The sequence below is a fragment of the Populus alba genome, chromosome 7 (assembly GCF_005239225.2).
Source record: "Populus alba chromosome 7, ASM523922v2, whole genome shotgun sequence".
Taxonomy (NCBI): Eukaryota; Viridiplantae; Streptophyta; class Magnoliopsida; order Malpighiales; family Salicaceae; genus Populus; species Populus alba.
The window spans coordinates 5337285-5356300 of record NC_133290.1 but is presented as its reverse complement, the minus strand read 5'-3'; the positions used below and the strand labels follow the sequence as shown (position 1 = coordinate 5356300).

At 32.8% G+C, this 19016-nt stretch overlaps 2 protein-coding genes across 2 annotated transcripts; both read left to right on the top strand.

The window, feature by feature from the left end:
* Window positions 1-6143: 6143 nt before the first annotated feature.
* LOC118047762 (salicylic acid-binding protein 2) lies at window positions 6144-7621 on the top strand. The gene is made up of 3 exons (XM_035057127.2): window positions 6144-6674; window positions 6793-6930; window positions 7110-7621. The coding sequence occupies exons 1-3, from the start codon at window positions 6273-6275 to the stop codon at window positions 7389-7391; spliced, it is 822 nt and encodes a 273-aa protein (XP_034913018.1). The 5' UTR covers window positions 6144-6272; the 3' UTR covers window positions 7392-7621.
* Window positions 7622-14125: 6504 nt separating this feature from the next.
* Window positions 14126-15392, top strand: LOC118047761 (salicylic acid-binding protein 2). The gene is made up of 3 exons (XM_035057126.2): window positions 14126-14584; window positions 14696-14806; window positions 14909-15392. The coding sequence occupies exons 1-3, from the start codon at window positions 14210-14212 to the stop codon at window positions 15185-15187; spliced, it is 765 nt and encodes a 254-aa protein (XP_034913017.1). The 5' UTR covers window positions 14126-14209; the 3' UTR covers window positions 15188-15392.
* The last annotated feature ends 3624 nt before the right edge of the window (window positions 15393-19016 follow it).

The window sequence follows — 19016 nt, the reverse complement described above, 5'->3', positions numbered from 1 at the left end:
ATACAAAAATATCAAAAAAAATATTAATTTAAATTAAAGAAAAAAATAAAAATAAAAATAAAAATTTTAAAAGCATTTTTAAAACGCAGTAACAAACATGCTTTAATAAGAAAATTCAACTCAACCTTAAATGAAAAAAAAACATTATCATCACCCAATTTTTGTATAACATAAAAAAGGTAATCAATTTATTTCCTCTTTACCGTATAAAAAATATTAAATAAAAGAAAAGAAAAAAAATAAAAATATTAATTTGAAGTAAAGAATAAAATATAGAATTTTCAATTTTTTTAAAAGGTATTTTTGAAATACAAAAACAAACATGCTTTAATAAGAAAATTCAACTCAACTTCAAATAATAAAAAAAAATCATCACCTAACTTGTGTACATTAAAAAAAAAAAAGTGCCATCAATTTATTTTCTCTTTACAATATGTAAAAAAAAAAAAAGATCAGAGAAAAAGATTAAAAGAGGAAAATACATAAAATTGCAAATATCTTAAAAGGAAAAAAAATGAAATGAAAGAAATTAGTTGCATATGTGTTGGGCGTTGCCATGCTATACGCTATTTATGGTACTACTGTAAAAAAAAAAAAACTTTTATTTGAAGATAGTGATGGTGCAAATACATTTAAAGCTTTTAACCCAACTCAAATACTTTTACACTTGAAAAACAATTGTTATTGACCCGCTTCGATGCGCGGATCACTATGCTAGTTATTATATTATTACATAACAATTATTTTAAAAATATATATATTGAGATAATATTTTTTATATCATTGCATCAAAATAATACAAAAACATCAAAAAAAAATATTAATTTCAATTAAATAAAAAATTTTGAAATTGTTTTTTAAAGTATTTTTTAAACTAAAAAAACAAGCATGCTTTACTAAGAAAATTCAACCCAACCTCAAATGAAAAACAATTATCATCATTCAACCTTTGTACAATATAAAAAAAGTTACATCAATTTATTTTCTCTTTACAGTATCAAAAAATAAGAGAAAAGAAAAAAAAATTGATAGAGAAAAAAACGCAAAAATGGAAAATATCTTAAAAGAAAAATAAATTAAAGAGAAACAAATTAGTTGCCGATGTATTGGGCACTGCTATGCTATGCACTATTCATGGTATTACTGTAGAAAATACATTATTTAAAGATGGTGTGATGGAAATATATTTCATGCTTTTAACCAAACTTAAATATTTTTATAATTGAAAAAAAATTGTTATATATTAGTTATAGAGTGTGGGCTACTATGCTAGTTAAAATTTCATATTATAAAGAAGAGTAGGAAGTTTCATTTTTTTCTTTGTTCTTTGAAACAATAAAAAATGATATCCGGTTACATCCTTTCAAGGTAAGGAACTTTTTTTTTTTTTTTTGAATATTTCATCACAAAGATTCTTCTTGCAACCAATAGATGATATTTTTCAAAAGCCTTTATTCTCCAATTTCAAATGGCTATTGGGTAGCCAACTTGTAAGATCTCACATCGGCGGGTGAGGGTTGTGTTGCTGGCCTTATAAGTGGTGCTGGTTGTCAACTTGTTATACGCGTTTTGGGGCATCAGGCTCAAAAGTGGGCTCGCGTCACCAGGAACAAAACCGTGAGGGAGGTAAGGCCCAAAGCGGACAATATATGGCAAGTTGGGCCGGACTGTTACATTTGGTATCAGAGCCGACCTCACTAGCTGTCTGGTTATGCCGACGGAGTCGTCGGCTCTTTAAGGGGGGGTGGATTGTAAGATCCCACATCGGCGGGTAAGGGTTGTGTTGCTGGCCTTATAAGTGGTGCTGGTTGCCAACTTGTTATACGCGTTTTGGGGCGTCAGGCTCAGAAGTGGGCTCGTGTCACCAGGAACAAAACCGTGAGGGCGGTAAGGTCCAAAGCGGACAATATATGGCAAGTTGGGCTGGACTGTTACACAACTGGACCTAAGAGCATCTCTAATGGAGTTGCTAAATGGATAGCAAAAAATAAAAAAAAATTATATTTTTGGTTTTTCTTACTTGTTTTTCATACTCTAAGGGGAAAGCCAAACAAAATGCTAAAATATCTTTTTTTTTCCCACAAATGTTATTCCTATATATTTCTCAAAAGAGCCAAAACTAATAAAGTGGGGCCAACAAAAGAATAAGTCTATTAAATCTAACCATGTGAAAAAAAAGAACATCAAAATCATTAAAAAAAATAAAACACTTATTTATTCCACTCTAATAGAATTGGCTTTTCAAATGACTTTTTTCCATTGTAATACACATGGTAAAAAAAGCTATATTTATGAAATAACATCTCCTATTAAAAATGCTCTAGAAACTTTGCAGCTGAACCATCAGCGTTCATTGCCTGCACATCATTTCACCAATGTGTAACAAGTCATAGGTGAACCCACAACTTGAATTGGTTGTCCACAGTATAATAGTACATGTCTATAGTAAATACATAGTGTTTTTTTTATGCTTTTTAAAATATAGTATCACTAGCATATTAGTTTGTGTTTAGTAGCAAGTCAATAATAATTTTTTAAAAAATATAAAAAATATAAAGATTATAGAAAATATATTAAATATCTTGCATCTAATCCAAAATAATTTTGAGTTTGGCTATAAAAATTGAACTTAAAATATTCTTGGGTCTGATAAAAAAATCAGACCCAATAATATTAGGTCGGGTGGCTAAAAAATTCAAGAACGGCAATTCGCATGTAAAAACAATGAAGCATGCGAGCAACAGCCACATCAAGTGTATATAACGCAAGTTCCATACCGGGGAAAGACCTCCGACCTGAGCCTTGGTTCAAAAACCTTAAAGGCTTAAAAGCATCAGGATCTTCCCATGAATTATTGTCTCTCCCAATAGCATAAGTATTGATCATCACCCTTGTTTGCTTTTGAATGAAATAACCAGCAACCTCAGCATCTTCAGATGTTTCATGTAAGAGAACTGGGATTGGTGGGTGCATTCTTAAGGTTTCTTTGAGTGCGCATTTCAAGAATGTTAGTTTGTAAAAATCACTTTCCTCCACGCGCCGCTTTAAACCCAACACGTCTGCGAGCTCTTGCTAGAATTTTTAAAGCTTGTTTAATGATATAGTTATAATTATTTTTTAAATAACTTTTCATGCAAAAATCATCATATCTTGCCCTTATTCGATCCTCTGGACTCTTAATTAGCTCCGCCATGGCCCACTCTATTGCCGACGCCACCGTCTCTGTCCAAACATCACATCTTGCCGGAATCAACTTAGACTGATTAGTAATTCCTTCAATTTCATCCACCCACAAATAAGAGATTTGTTAGATTTGCACGTTATTGATTTTTTGTTTCATTGGAATTGAAACGACAAAAAACTGGACTGCAATATCGAGATCATATAGTTAAATAATACTGTTAGGTCCTGGCAGCAGTAAAAACACTAAGAAAAAAAGAACTTCAACCCAATACAATCTCAAATAATAAAAAAATTTTATTATTCAATTTTTATATGATATAAAAAAACTCATTAATTTATTTTTTCTTTACCATATAAAAAAAATAAATATGAAAAAATATGAAGAGGAAAAAAAAATAAAAAATAAAAATATTTGGAATTAAATAATACTGTTAGGTCCTGGCAGCAGTAAAAACATTAAGAAAAAAAACTTCAACCCAATATAATCTCAAATAATAAAAAATTATTATTATTCAATTTTTATATAATATAAAAAAATCTTTAATTTATTTTTTCTTTAAAAAAATAAATATAAAAAAAATGAAGAGACAAAAAAATAAAAAATAAAAAATATTTAAATTTAATTACAAGCTAGACTCAATAATATTGGATCTGATTACCAAACTAAATCCACTACATATTGGAAGCAATTTGGGAAGCCAAACCAAACTTGATATAACGCCTCCATGTTGTTCATAGTGTGGTTTTTAATGCAATAAATTTATGTCCACCGTAGATATATAATGTCTTTCACACGTCTTGTAGAATAATTGTAGGAACTCATGAGCCTAGAGATACATAGATTCATAGGAAGCTTTCTTTTCCGGTTATTTTTGTTTATTAACATGGATTTTTAAAAATATTGGTAAAATAATATATTTAAAAGATAGTAAAATAGTACAAATTATACATGTTAAGATGGAAAAACACGATCATAAAATTTTTCTCTTGACAACAGTTAATAAAGAAACATATGAAATGGGGCACATATGAAAAAGAAAGAGAAAAAAAGATCTTATAAAAACTTTGATTACAATGTTACCAGGTAAAAAAATATATATAAATAAAAAGAATCTAATAACACATTAGAAAATATCATCAGCGATGACCAAAGTGACCAACCCGTCACCTTCAAGAAACATGGATGGCACATTCAGGTTATAGTTGATAATCTTTTTAGTATTATTAGATTTATCTTTTAAATAAATTTTTTTTATATAAGTTATGTCAAGCAATATAAAAACTTAAAAATACCTTAATAATATTGAATTCATCAAGAGGAATACTTTGAAATAAATTTTGTTAATTTTTATCATGACAATCATACCAACCAACATCATTTTGTTTTTTATTGTTTTTTAACTATTCCCTCTCCTCTCTCAAATTTAGAAATTAAAATATGAAATAAAAACTTTTTGGATTAAACCATTTAATTATCATTAAAAAGTGAACAAAAAAGATATTTTAAAAAAATCCCAAGTTAAAATTAAGAAAAAAGGAACGTGAATCATTTTTTTTGTTTTAATTTTTATTCTTTTTTCAAACAATCAAATTAGATTATCTTTTCATGAAATTAAGCATTAATTCAATGTTGAGGTTTTTTTCAAAATTAAGATAACTATATAAAAATTAGATTAAAATAAATTATTAACCCCGAATTCTAATTAATACAACATTAAAGAAAAAAATTTAAAAAGAAAAAAAATAATTGATGGAAGGGAAAAATAAAAAGACCAAAGTTAACACCATATTTTTTTTTAAAAAAACCAAAAGGTTATCAATTTTTCTTTGTTTCAACCTTGTTATTTTTATTTTCAAAATCTTGCGACCAATAAAATAAAATAAAAATTATGAAATCGATAAACCAGCTCTATACTAGAATGTTTTATGAAGACCTTAGCAACAATATAAACAAAATAAAAATCAAAACATATCACATTCCCCAAAAAATTTCGGTAAACGTAACATCAAACAATCGAATACCACGTGGATTTGGTCCTTTTGATTTTCAATTACTTTTGAGTTTTGACCATTTTCGACCTCACCAATCTACCATTCCTACGTGTTTGGGTGGGAGTTCCTGCCGAATGCCGACATCGAAACAAAAGTGGGACTCCTTGAATTTTCCTTAGAGCATCGCCAAATAGAAATGCTAAATGAAATTTTTTTTTTTAAAAAAATATATTACGATTCATATTCATTCCTTCGAGGATCATTAATGTTTATTTTAAATGCGCTTTAAAATAATTTCTAAATAAAATACTATTTTATTATTTCTCTTACCAAAAATATCATGTATATACCATAGTTTTAAAAACCAACTCGATTCGGGAACCAGCCGACCCGGGACTGAAACAGGGCCGGGTTAAAAAAAAAAAAAAAAAAAAAAGAAATCAAGTGTGACCTGGCAACCCAGTTAGCCCAGCATGACCTGGTCAAGATCTGGCCTCAAACTCGTTGATTTTTTTTTTGTTTTTTTACTAGAACGACATCGTTTTAATTTTTTTTAAAAATTGACCCACTCAAAATCCGGAATCTGGGCCTTGGACTGGGTCGGTCATCGGACCGGGTCTTAAAACTATGGTATATACCATAAAATACTATTTATTAGAATAATTTTTTAATAATTTTTAGTTTATTTATTTTAAAATTATAATAGTATCATCATCTGTATCATAAATTTAGTAAGTTAATCCCAATTATTATTTTTTAATTTTATTTTTTTTTATATTAATTTCATTAAAAATTATCAGGATTATTTTTAAATATGTTAAGTCAAACATATCATATTATATTATTAAAATAACTATGTATTAAATATATTACAATACAATAAAATATTCTAGAAATATTTTATTTTTAAAATATACATTAAAAAAATTATATTTATAGTATTTTAAGAGATAAATCATCTGTTTGGCTCTTCTAAAGAGCATTTCCTTGGAGATGCTCTGAGGATGGCAACCATCTTTGACCTTTCTCTTCCTCCCTGAGGCGGGTTCCAAGAAGAATAGTAAGACATAGAGCATCTCTCCACCCTATATACTGGGATGCAGGAGCTTACCATCATCAAAACAACAATGGTAGAGACCAAGAATCAGAAGCATTTTGTTCTAGTACATGGAGCTTGCCATGGGGCTTGGTGCTGGCAGAAGTTCAAAACGCTGCTCGAGTCAGCAAGTAACAGGGTCACGGTGCTTGACCTTGCTGCTTCAGGCGCCAACATGAAGGCAATCCAAGATGTAGAAACACTTGATGAATATACGAAGCCTTTGTTGGAGTTTCTGGCCTCATTACAACCGAGGGAGAAGGTTATTCTAGTAGGACACAGCCTTGGAGGTTTGAATTTGGCTCTTGCTATGGAAAAGTTCCCAGAGAAGATTGCTGTTGCTGTTTTCTTATCAGCTTTCATGCCAGATACCACACACAAGCCATCATTTGTCTTGGATCAGGTACTGCTACAAATATTGGCAAAAAAAAAAAAAAAAAATCTTTGAATTGCTATTTGAAAATATCAATTGCTTCTCAAGTTGAATTCTTCTCTAATTTTTTTCCCCTGAATCTGTAAAGTATAACGAGAGGACCCCGGCGGAGGCCTGGCTGGACACTCAATTTTTACCATACAGCAGCTCTCAATGTCATCTCACAACAATGTTTTTTGGACCCAAATTCTTATCCTCCAAGCTCTATCAGCTAAGCCCACCTGAGGTACCTTTCCTATCAACATCCTCAAATTCACAGTGACATTAACTGTGGACTTTATAGCATGACAGTTAAAGTAGTCTTCTCTCTTCTTTACTCCTTTTGATCATGTCAAACCTGGTAGAGCAAGCGCGCTGCAGGTTTTACATGATTACTAAACATGCCTTACTTTTGGATTTTTCAAGGATCTTGAGCAAGCAAAGACTATGGTAAGGCCAGGATCACTGTTTCTGTATGATTTGTCAAAGGCAAACAGTTTCTCCACGACGGGCTATGGATCAGTCAAACGAGTATATGTTATGTGCGATGAAGATTTAGCGATACCAGTAGAGTTTCAACGCTGGATGATTGAAAACAGTGCTGTTGAAGAAGTTATGGAAATTAAAGGTGCAGACCATATGGCTATGCTTAGCAAGCCACAAGAACTCTTCCATTGTCTCTCAGAGATAGCAAATAAACATGCTTAAGCTGTCCTTATCAGCACCCTTACTTATAGTGGATTGCAGATATATGTATCCATCAGAGACAAAAAAAGAGAGGAGGAAATTAGGTTATTTCCTACAATAATGAGTGGCATTAATTGCTCACTTGGTCAATAGAATAAAGAGACAAGATATGCTACTGTGTGTGTATTTTTAATGTAAAACGTTTTATTTGTTGTTTTTGAATTGTTAAAGGGTTGCAGTCTTTCCCTTTATCTATTGCGTAGTTATTTATTATTCTAAAAAATAAATAATTAGTTAACTATAGTTTAGGGTTTTTTTTGGCATTTTATATTTTTATTATAGTATAATTATGATATTACCCTTAGATTCAAATTTTTAAAACTTGACATGAGAGGCTAAATCATAATTGAATTTTTTTTTTAAAGAATGCTTGGATCTGAAGTGTAGGAAGTTGTTTTCTAAAAAAATAAAAATTTTAAAAAATTAATAACGCGTGCATTACATACATCACCATGTCACCTATTTAATTGTCTTCACAAGGTGTATGCTGCTGCATACAATGATCAAAAAATTAATTTTTCCATATCATTCAATTCATCCTAGCCTTTTTTTTTTTTTTTACGGTGAATGTACATGTCGAACATCTAATCTATCACTAACTTTTTTTTTTCCTCTTTCCTTCTAGAAACCCATGCCTGACCTTCCACTTTTTCATATTAGCCCTTCAAATTCCTTTTCTTTTGATTTTTCCTTGATGTTTTTATATTTATTAGTTTTGTTTTAATTCATTTATCAAATTTTCTTTTGTTTTTAATTGTATCTTCCTTTAATTTTTTTATATATCAAATTATATCATCATTCTTATGATTTTGTCCTTTTTATTTGAGATAGTTTTTTATTTTTCAACTTTACCCCTTCATTTTTTCCTTCTTTCATATTTGATGCTCAATTTTTTTTTTTTTTTGCTTTGATAAGTGTTTTAATTTGAGATTTTATTTTAAATTTTATCATTAAATGGGTTACACAATTAAAATTTTTAATTGAACTTTTGTATTCAATTTAAATGTTAATAATAGAGCAACGAAAAAAAATATAAATATTTTTTATTGTATATTAAAAAAAAATTATCTAGCCCGCAGCGCTTCACCAATCTTGTTCTATAGCTAAATCAAAATGAAAGTTGCTCTTATTGGTTCCATTTCATAATTCTATAGCTAGCGTTCCCAGTTGAATCAAGTGTTGGACGTATCTAAATGTTCAGAATGAACAGTGTTGGACGTATCTTAATAGTCATCATCAACTTTCCTTTCATTCCCATTAACATCATCACTCACTCCCACCCTCGGTATAATTTTAGGGTGCAAATAATGAGTTTTGCAAATAATGATAATAAACAGGCTTTTATGGTCTTTGCCTAGGTATAATTTCATTTTGTGGCTGGCGGTTGAGGGGAAGTTTCGCACTCGTGATAGGCTTCGGTTCCTGGATATTGACCCTTTGTGTGTTTTCTGCCGACTTGATGAAGAGTCCCACAATTATCTATTTTTCAACTATCCTTGGACTTCTCTACTTTAAAGGATGGCAAAATCATGGCTTCGGCTGCACAGAAGCATGTCAACCATTTGTAGTGCAATCCATGGCTTTCTCTCTGGCAGAAACAATTTTGTTGGTAGAATGCATGGAGTTTCCCTTGGTATTTTGATCTACTTGATTTGGGAAGAGAAAAACAAGAGGCTATTTGATAATTCTACTTTGAAGGGTGGTTGTTGTTTTGTTTGTTGGGGCTGCCAGTGTTCTTTGGCTGCTGGTGATGGTTTTTCTCGAGTGGGGTTGCAGTGTCGGCTTGATGTTGTCCATCTTTTAGTTGTGGCTACCTTGATGTCTTATCTGCTGGCTCGCTAGATGATTGTATTGATGGGGGGTTTGCTTTGATTTGATTGGTTGATGTGGCTGGTGATATCCTTTGCATTATTTTTTCCATGTGTTAGGTGTGGCATTTTGTCTTTGATTTGGTTTATCTTCTAACCGTTGTCAGCTAACTCTTTCAGCTGTATGTAAATCTTTTAGCTTAGTTGCATATGTTTTATTAGAGAGTTTGTTCCCTTTTTGTAAATCATGTATATGAAATTGCTGTCAACCTTGTATATTTTTTGATCTGCTATATATATATATATTAACATTTAATTTGATAAAAATAAAATAAAACAATAGCATATAAAAGCCACAAGGAATGGGCACATATGCATGAAGCTACATGGAAGTCATTTAAGCGACATCAGCAATTATCTGCAGATTATAATGAATTTAGATGAATGCCCTTTTGATGAAGTGTGATTGTTCACTCTTACAGCTTCCACATTCAGTTTTCTCATTTCATCTAAGAAATTTGAATGCTAAAATGTTATTATTTGGAATAAACTCACGAAGAGAGGCTTCAAGTGCTTTCTCCTCAGATACATGTTTGTTTTTCGTTTCATAGAAAGATAAGCATATCTGCATGGTCAATCCAGAAGTCAGCAAACTATAGAAAGAGTATAAGAGATGAAAATCGCTATAGGAATAATATTAGAAACAGAAATCATGTGTAAACTATTCCAATTCTTGACTATGCACATGAAGCATGTTAAGCATCCACTGATTAGTTTGCATAAGCACTAGAATTTTGGTGGCATGGGATGTATAGTGAAGACCTGGGTGGGCTATAGCCCATATCAATATTTAATTTTTACTAATATTAAATTAGCCCATGTTACACTCAATTAAATTTGCTCGAGAAAGATCTGCTTTGTCCATGAAATTAGCCGCTCTTTTTTCTTTTCTTTTTTTTAATTAAAATCTCTATCTTTTTTAGTTAAGAGAGCCAAAATGAAAATTGTAACCCTTCTAGTGCTAGGTTATTCTTGTTTCCCTACATATTCAACTCATAAAATTTAACAAAAGCAACACACCTTTCCTTTTTTTTTTTTTCCATTTATTGTATAATATTATCCATCATACAAATTCAACTTAATCTTATCTTAACTTCTAAATCATTGGTTCAAACATTAAAAGATATCAGATTTAATGTTCTCCTTCCATATGTGCAATTTGTTTGCACATAATAAGAGATTGACATACCTCATATAAATGCTTTATATAAAAAGCTATAGGTTGTTCATGTTAGCAATAAGGATTCATGGCAGTTTACTAACATTATCATTATAATATATTTAACTCAACAATAGATTTTTAGTTAGAAGAGTTGAATTCTAGATTCAATGATGGGATAATGAAACTTCTTGTACTTAGCTTTACTTTAGAGCCTAATAATAACTTTAAATCATTTAAATTTGATGTTATTTGCAAGTTTGTTGATAATTTTTATTCTGAAGATTTCAATGAATAAGAGATGTATTATTTGAGATCTCAGCTAGAGTATTATGAGATTGATGGAAAGCTTTCAGAACATGTCTATCATTTTCAAATTTTGTCGAGGATTAATCGGAACAAATAAGTCGCAACACAATCATTTAATTAATAGGTTGATTCGTTTTATTTTGACTTTGCTAGGGGCGACTCTTGAACCCTATTAATTATATTCTTATGATTAACCCCAACTTATCCAAAACTCCCTCGATCCAAGAGCCTTACTTGTTATTTGAATTCATGCCTGTCATGACAACAAAAATCTAAATGTTCTATGTTATCAAGTGACCAACCTTGATAAAAATAAATCTAAAAGGGTCCATTTTTTGACATATGTAGTAATAGGATTCGATCAAAAGACATATTGATTACAAACTCGACTTAAACTTAATAATGATAGGGTTTGAATTGTTCATATCACAAGGCTTACACTTCCTCATGGCTTGAAATTTTATCATTACAAGGCTTAAACTATTTGATAGTAGAGTTGAACTTTCTAATAGTTGAGCTTGGAAATCTTTTGATGACAAGGCTTGAATTTATGATTGGAGGGCTTAACACTAACATTAACTTATTTTGATTTATTTATGAAGCACAACTTGTACATTTTGAAAGCACAATATTCCTTCTTATATTTTCTTCATCTTCTAAGGCCTTCAACTTTAGAAATGTCAATAACCAGGCATAAGCTTGCATGAAATGTTTAAGTGCTCGCAATACCTTCACTGCTTATCACAAATTTATCTTCCTATGTTCTCCTCTTTTGACAATTGAACAAGTATGGTTTATCAATCTTACTAGCTTGGCCCACATTAACTCTTCTTATTATTGCCCCCTAGCTCAAGTATGAGAATTATTGTTTTATAATTCTATATTATTATCATTACCATATGAGTTCTTCTACTTTTAGCTTTTGATGGAGTTCTTTAAAATTAATTGCCTCAATTGATCTAGTTGGGTGCACCAATTAAAAATAAATAACTTTCAAATTACTGGGTAAAAAAAAATCACTCATAAATATACTAATTAAACACGAGATTAAAAAAAAAAATAAGTTGAACTAACTGCTAATTAGTGGACCAATTAAAATTACTTAACTTTTAGAATTAATTGGCCAAAAACAAATTTCTCATGAGTGGACTTTTAAACTCTAGATTTAAAACAAAAAGAATAATCGATCAAACAAACCACTAATAAATGAATTAATTAAACACAAAATTTTAAAATCAATTCATCAATCCACAAGATCTTCATCACATATCATGATCACACAATCAAAATCAAAAATGAAATCACAATCTTGTCCCTTCAGCTCCATTGCATAACATTGACACTTCTTGTATCTCCTCCAAATTACCTAGTGTAACCCTCAAGTTTGGCATGCTATGACACGCCATAAAAATTTCAATGAAAAAAAATTCACAAATACATATCCAAAAATCTATTTTTAATTACAAAATAAAACATGGAGTTAAAAAATAACAAAAATACCACTAATGTGGGGAATTACCATTTCGACCCTAGTCAGGTATAGAAATTACATTTATGCCACAAATAGTGTAACTCACTATTCATGCAATGTGCCATCATAGATGGCTCTGTTAGGATTCAGGCGAGGTGGTAGAGCGTTAACTAGCTAAACTGGCATTTATTGACCTCTTCAATCCTTGTTATGTATCTCACAGGCAAACTAGGGAGGAAGATCAACAATGACAAAGGTTTGGTTTGCCTATTCAATTTTTTGGCTTTTATGCTTATAATGTCATCATTGATGTATGAGACACAACGAGATGTGGTCATCGAGAGGAGATGCTTAGTGGTAGAGGGATTAACAGCTCTATTTGAAAGAGCATATTCATATGGTTATTTTAAAGATTAGGGAAAATCACTCAATCATCTTCAATATGTTAATAACACACTAGTTTTTGTTCCCAATGATTACTATTCTTTGATAGAAGTAAAAAGGCTTTAGCTTTGTAAGTGAAGTTCAATAAAAGTTTCTTAGTTGGCATTAATTTGAGCAGATCAAATCTTCTACAACAATTAAAAGATCCAATTGGAAAGTACATCACTTGTATTTAAAAATATAAGATACAAAGTTAAAATATATCTTTCATTTATTATGGTTAACATTAGAATTAAAAACATATTAAATATGTTGAAAATTAAAAAACAAAAACAATATTAAATTTGAAAGAACACAAAAGATTAAAAATATTGCAATTAATGTTTTAAGGATATTACATCATGAAGTCTATTTCATGTCAAATAATTATGGATTTCCTTAAAAATCTCTACATTGACTAGTCTTAAATTTAGATAATAATTCATTTCCCTTTTAAATTAGCAACCCAAAAGTCAGAGGAGTATTTTGCATATTATATAAATTACTCATTATAGGTTACATAACAATTTTATAGTTGACCTTTTTAGAATTCTCAAACCTCTCTTTAAAAAAAAAAAAATTCCTAGATCCCTTTTTATTTGAAAAACAAAAGCGTTGAATTCATTTATATCATTTTAGCATTTTAATTTAGCAAACACATATAAATTAAACTTGAGATCCGGAATGTGTTGGGTGTTTTTTTACATTAGAAAATAAAGGGTGGGACAAAATTTGAAAATCATAAATTGGAGGCCTTATCATGCAAACAAGTTTTTGGTTTAGAAGGAAAGTTACAAAAATTATAAAGGACTACTCATGTTCAAAGTAGGGTGAAAACAGGATATCCATTGTTATAAACATCTAATTAAATATTTGAAAAGTAAAGGAACAATGGAAGTATTTTTCATCGTCATCACCTTCGGTCAAGGTAAAATTATGTGGTGATCATATCCAGTTATTAGTACTCGGACATCTCTTACTTTTCATTATTCCAATCTATGAAACACCTATTTTTTTGACAGCACTAACTCAAAAGATAATTGTTCAACGGATCCGGTTACGAAAACGAAATAGATTTCCTGTAAATATATAAAATTGTTTGAAACGACTACTCATGTTCAAAGTAGGGTCACATTAATTTGAAGTTCTTCCACGACGAAAACGTGGCGGCTTTTCATCTTTGAGTATATGAGAATTTTCCTAAGAATTTACAGAAGAAAAGTAGAAGAAAGAGTTGGGTTTGTATTTGAGGAGTTAACTTCTCCAAGGACAAGCTATCTTCTTGGACATTGTATTTGAAGTTCTTCAACGAAGAAAGCATGACTGCTTTTCATCATGAATATATATATTTTTAATCGTTGAATTTCATGTGACTTGACATTTACCACTTTCAACTTTTCAACAGACGGTACTCTCTATAAATACCACCAAGCAACGACATTACTAAGCACAATCAAGGCATTACGAAAATATAACGTACTGTCAAGCGAAACCAAAAGCCTTTACTTTTTTTAGAGTACTATCAATCAGCAAAAAAAAGAAAAAAAAAATGGGAGATAGCAACAATCAAACAACGCATTTTGTTCTGATCCATGGTTCAGCTTCAGGAGCTTGGGCATGGTACAAGGTGAAGACAATGCTAGAGGCAGCTGGCCACTCTGTCACGGCCCTTGACATGAGTGCATCAGGGGTGAACACAAAAACACTGGAAGAAGTTGTTACTTTTGATCAGTATAATGAGCCCTTGATCGAGTTCATGGCCAACTTAGCTGAAAATGAAAAGGTTGTATTGGTGGCTCATAGTCTAGGTGGCTTAAACGTGGCTTTTGCTATGGAGAAGTTCCCAGACAAGATTTCTCTAGCTGTTTTTGTTACAGCATTCTTGCCTGATACCGAGCACAGGCCATCGTATATGTTAGAGAAGGTACCGCAATTCATTTTATTTTGCAATTAATTGAAAACATGCAAATGTAAAGGCATTACCAATCATCTCTAACTTTCAATTAACCCTGATACATTGTGTTCTTTCCGTTAGTTTATTGAAAATAGCCCAGCCATGGCAGACGGGTGGCAGAGTGTAGTGTCTTCAACGGCGGGATATGAGGCATTCATGAAGTCCACTGCTTTTAACCTTGCCTCCCCTGAGGTACGGCTGATCATGAATCTGATTACAAATTGATTTTCGATCCTGGACTGATCTGTTTGACTGCAATAACTAGTGTAGTGATGATATTTTTCTTGTTTGCAGGATCTCAGTCTCCAGACGCTTCTAAAGAGATCAGGATCATTGTTTCTTGAAAGTCTGGCCAAGGCAAACAAGTTCACGAAGGAGAAATTTGGATCGGTTGTGCGAGATTATGTTGTCTGTACTCAAGATTTATTGGTGGTTCCGTCATTGCAGCGCTTCATGATTGAACACAACGAGGTTAAGGAAGTGATGGAGATTCCAGCAGATCATATGGCAATTGCTTCTAGGCCTAAAGAACTCTGTCAATGTCTTCTGGAGTTTGCACGCAAGCATGCATAGATTGTTCTAGGCCTCCTATATATATATATATAATAGGATGGCTGTTGAAATAAAATAAAGAAGAGATAGATGTTGGCTTCATTTTTAGATTTTCTCTTAGGAATATTCTTTGAATTGTAACCGCGCCTTTCGTGCCTTCATTATTTGTATTTATATTTATTGTATTCTTTTCCAATTATGAATAATACCAAGTGCTTCGATTGCATGATTCAAAATTTCCACAAGCCAGCAACAAAGCAGGCTCTTCATAGCAAAATTAACCTTTTTTGTCACCAATAGTGTTGCAAAGACAATTTGAAGCAAATGACCAAACTCTTTGCAGTTGTAACATTTAATTTCTAATATGTCATACCTCCAACTTGATCGGCCTCGGCTTCGGCTTCTACCACGTCCTCTTAGAAAGGAATTTTGATTTTCATCGTGCCCTCCATGAGTTTCATGGCTTCTATATGACCTACGACTTCTTCATCTTCCTCTTCAATAAAAGATTCCACCTCTTAGAAAACCTTCTCTACTACATGGTCTTGTCCTTTTATCTCAACTTTTCTTGTAATACTTTCTCTTCTGATCTTCTTTCTATTTGTTTTTCAATCTTCTACTCACGGGCTTGAAGAGAACCCGTGAGTTCTTCCACCGTCATCTATTCTAAATCTTTTGACTCTTCTATTACCACAACAACATAATCAAATTCCCAGTCTAAAAACCTCAAAACTTTCTCTATAACATCATCAATGTTTTCTCTATTTATTCTCATCTGATGAAGAACTAAAATTACTTTTATAAAGTAATCAGAGATGGGTTATGTTTTCCTTTTTTTAACCTTTCAAAATCTCCTCTCAAAGCTTGCAACCATACCCTCCTCTCTTTTTCCACACTATAGGAATTTTTTTTTTTTTTTAATCTCCCATGCCTCTTTTGAAGTTTTTGCTGGAGTCAACATCTCTTATGCAACTTTATCAAGCCCTTGATAAATCGTAAATAAGGCTTTGTTATCTCTCTTCCTAAATTGCGTCAAAATCGGATGTCGGACATTGCTGTGCGTGCCGTCACGCGTCAGCAAGTTGGATGGCCATGCGCACAGACGCGTGCCACACGTCTTCTTCACCCGGATGGGCTGACCCGACCCAAATACCAGGCGACTCGATCCATGTGCTAACCCGGATGGAGGATGACACCTGCCACGTCATCAGCTGTGAGCCGAGCTGGATTAAGTCGAGTAGAGGGGAGCCTAGCCGCGAGCCGAGGGAAAGGATCCAGTGTAGCTGATCCTACATGCAACCGGATTTGAGATTGAATCTGAGCCATCGATCATGCCAGAAATTGTTTTGATCAAATCTTAGCCATCTAAAATATGATTTGGATGATTTTAGATTTGTTTCCAGCTAATTTGATCATTCCGGATGCAATGGTATGGTCTGATCGTTAAGATTTGAGACCAAAAATGGTGGTGGTGAATTATTAAATAGAGATTGCCCGATTAGAAGGCATTTGAAGGTCATCATGGTGGTCGATGGAGATGAAGAAGAAGAAGTCGCACACATTTGCCCAATTATGTGTGCTGAATTGTTTAGTGGGGAAATTTAATTGCTTAATGGAAGGCAAAATTGGGACACTTTGGATACCCGAGATGTGGACGATTTGAGGTGGAGTGAAAAATTGATGAAGACCAATCTTGAATATTTTTTTAGATAGATAGATATGGCCTAAGAAAATCTAGCTAGGAAATTGGGTTTTAAGCTGGACCGTTGTGACGCCTCCAATCTTTCCTAGGAACTTGCTTAGTTGAAGGATTATCCATACGATACTATTTTCTTATATGTAACAGTTTGTAATGCAACTGGTGAAGACTAGCAGGATGACAGCACAAGGGAAACAGTTGGGTTCTTATGATCAAGGATCTGATGGAGTGGTGATTTTTCTAAAGAAGTTAGATTCAGTGACTGTGATTTCTCGAGGAGAGAATTAATGAAGACCCTGATAATGAAAGAGAAATACAGCAAGGGGATAAAGATTGGCACCCTATTTTGACTTGGATATAAGTGGACCAATGTATAGCCAAATGGAGTGGCTATAATGAGTAGAAGACATATGCAGGATTAGCTTTCATGGATATTACCCCCATGTTAAAGATTAATGAGCTAGAAGACATTTGCCTTGGACAATAAATGGGTGACTTGTGGAGCATTAAGACGCGACTGCTATAAAGGAGGAGATGGCATGAGCAGGTTCCTGGAACAAGTTGACTCTTATCAAGGTGGTGAGCTCAGTAATGACATTGTAATACTCAGAGTATGAAGACAAATATGGATCAACCTTTAGTGGGTTGGCCCCATGGTTAAAGGTGGAGAGCTACCTGGACTCTTGAGACTAAGAGCGAGAGACTCACAAAGAAGGAAGGCGTGGTTCCTAGGGTGGAACAGAGGGCAGACGCAACTCTAGGATGAGTAGACTCTTGGAAAAGTGGTGAGCTTGTAATCACATTGAAATACTCAATGACTATCGCACTTGGGAATATCTATTTGAGGGGGTGTTGTAAGCCTTGGTGTGAGGCTTGAAAAATCATTCCGGACCAGGCATGGTTAACACGCTCGAAGGGGAATGTTATGTCCTAGAGACAAGCGTTAACACTCTTCAAATGTGATGTGGGAGACCATCTGGTTGAAGTGATCCTTTGGTGTGAGAAAAGGTGTGCTTTGGTGACTCTGGTGATTAAAATGTTTGGCGAGTACTTGTAAATTTAGCCACAAATGCTCTCGGAATGGTAAGCTTGGAAGAGCTGCAGGATGCAAGCTTGTGCTGAAGAAGCAAGAGAAAAATTGCTCCACATAAATGGCAAAGGGGGTGATTGTTGGGATATTGCCACTTATGTGGCAGCATCTGTAGCTCATCTTCTTGAAGAAGATGGCTGCCATTGTCAAAGAGGGTTGTTGGTAAATGTTAGGTGACCACCATTGTTGACAAATGAGCAAGAGGAGTTGTCATTGATGCCTATAAAAAAGGCATGATTTTAGAGAGCAAAATGAGAGAGTGTGGTGAGTGTGTATAAGAGAGTAGAGAGAAAGAGAGAGCTGCAATGGCAGCAACCCTACTGCCATTGCGACAGCTGTAAGTGTAGCAATGAGAGCTGGGAGTAGAGTAGAGTGAAGTGATCCTCCTTCTTGATGTGTGTTGTAACCTTTTCTCTATCTATCTCTAATAATATTGACTCTCTCGTGGATGAAGGCAATTTGCCGAACCACGTTAAATATTGTGTGAGTGTGCTTAGCCTTCAATCAGCAAATATTAGTATATCACCGGTCGGATTCCCCAACATTTATAGGCTTTAATGAATTATTCTAGTTGTGACCCTTATAAATCTAAAAAATGCTGAACTAAATACTAGTTTGACTGAGTTACTAATCCCACTGTTTCTAATCTCATTGTCCTAATTGTCATGATACAAGTTTAATCCTTAACACTGAATACATGTGTTTGCATGGGCTACGAGTTCATAAAGTGCAAGCCCTTTAAAATCCCCTAATTGCAAATCTGATTACAAATTATCAATCTTGTACTTGTTTTCTTTGTGATAACTGATTACTATGGTGTTCTTGTTTGCATATTTTGCAGGTTCTCTCTCCAGATGCTTTTAAATAGACTAGGATCAATGTTTGTAGAATCTCTGTACAAGGCTAAAAGGTTCACTGATGAGATTGTGGATCGATTCGGCGAGTACATATAGTTTGTACTGGGGATTTAATGATGTCTACATCATTTCAGCACTTCATGATTAAACACAATAAGGTTAAGTGATGGAGATTCTAGTAAATCATATGGCATGTCAATGTCT

Coding starts and splice junctions, on each gene's coding strand:
- LOC118047762 (XM_035057127.2), top strand. CDS start 6,273: ATGCAGGAGCTTACCATCATCAAAACAACAATGGTAGAGACCAAGAAT. Junction 6,675..6,792: donor CATCATTTGTCTTGGATCAG/GTACTGCTACAA, acceptor GAATCTGTAAAG/TATAACGAGAGGACCCCGGC. Junction 6,931..7,109: donor ATCAGCTAAGCCCACCTGAG/GTACCTTTCCTA, acceptor GGATTTTTCAAG/GATCTTGAGCAAGCAAAGAC.
- LOC118047761 (XM_035057126.2), top strand. CDS start 14,210: ATGGGAGATAGCAACAATCAAACAACGCATTTTGTTCTGATCCATGGT. Junction 14,585..14,695: donor CATCGTATATGTTAGAGAAG/GTACCGCAATTC, acceptor TCTTTCCGTTAG/TTTATTGAAAATAGCCCAGC. Junction 14,807..14,908: donor TTAACCTTGCCTCCCCTGAG/GTACGGCTGATC, acceptor TCTTGTTTGCAG/GATCTCAGTCTCCAGACGCT.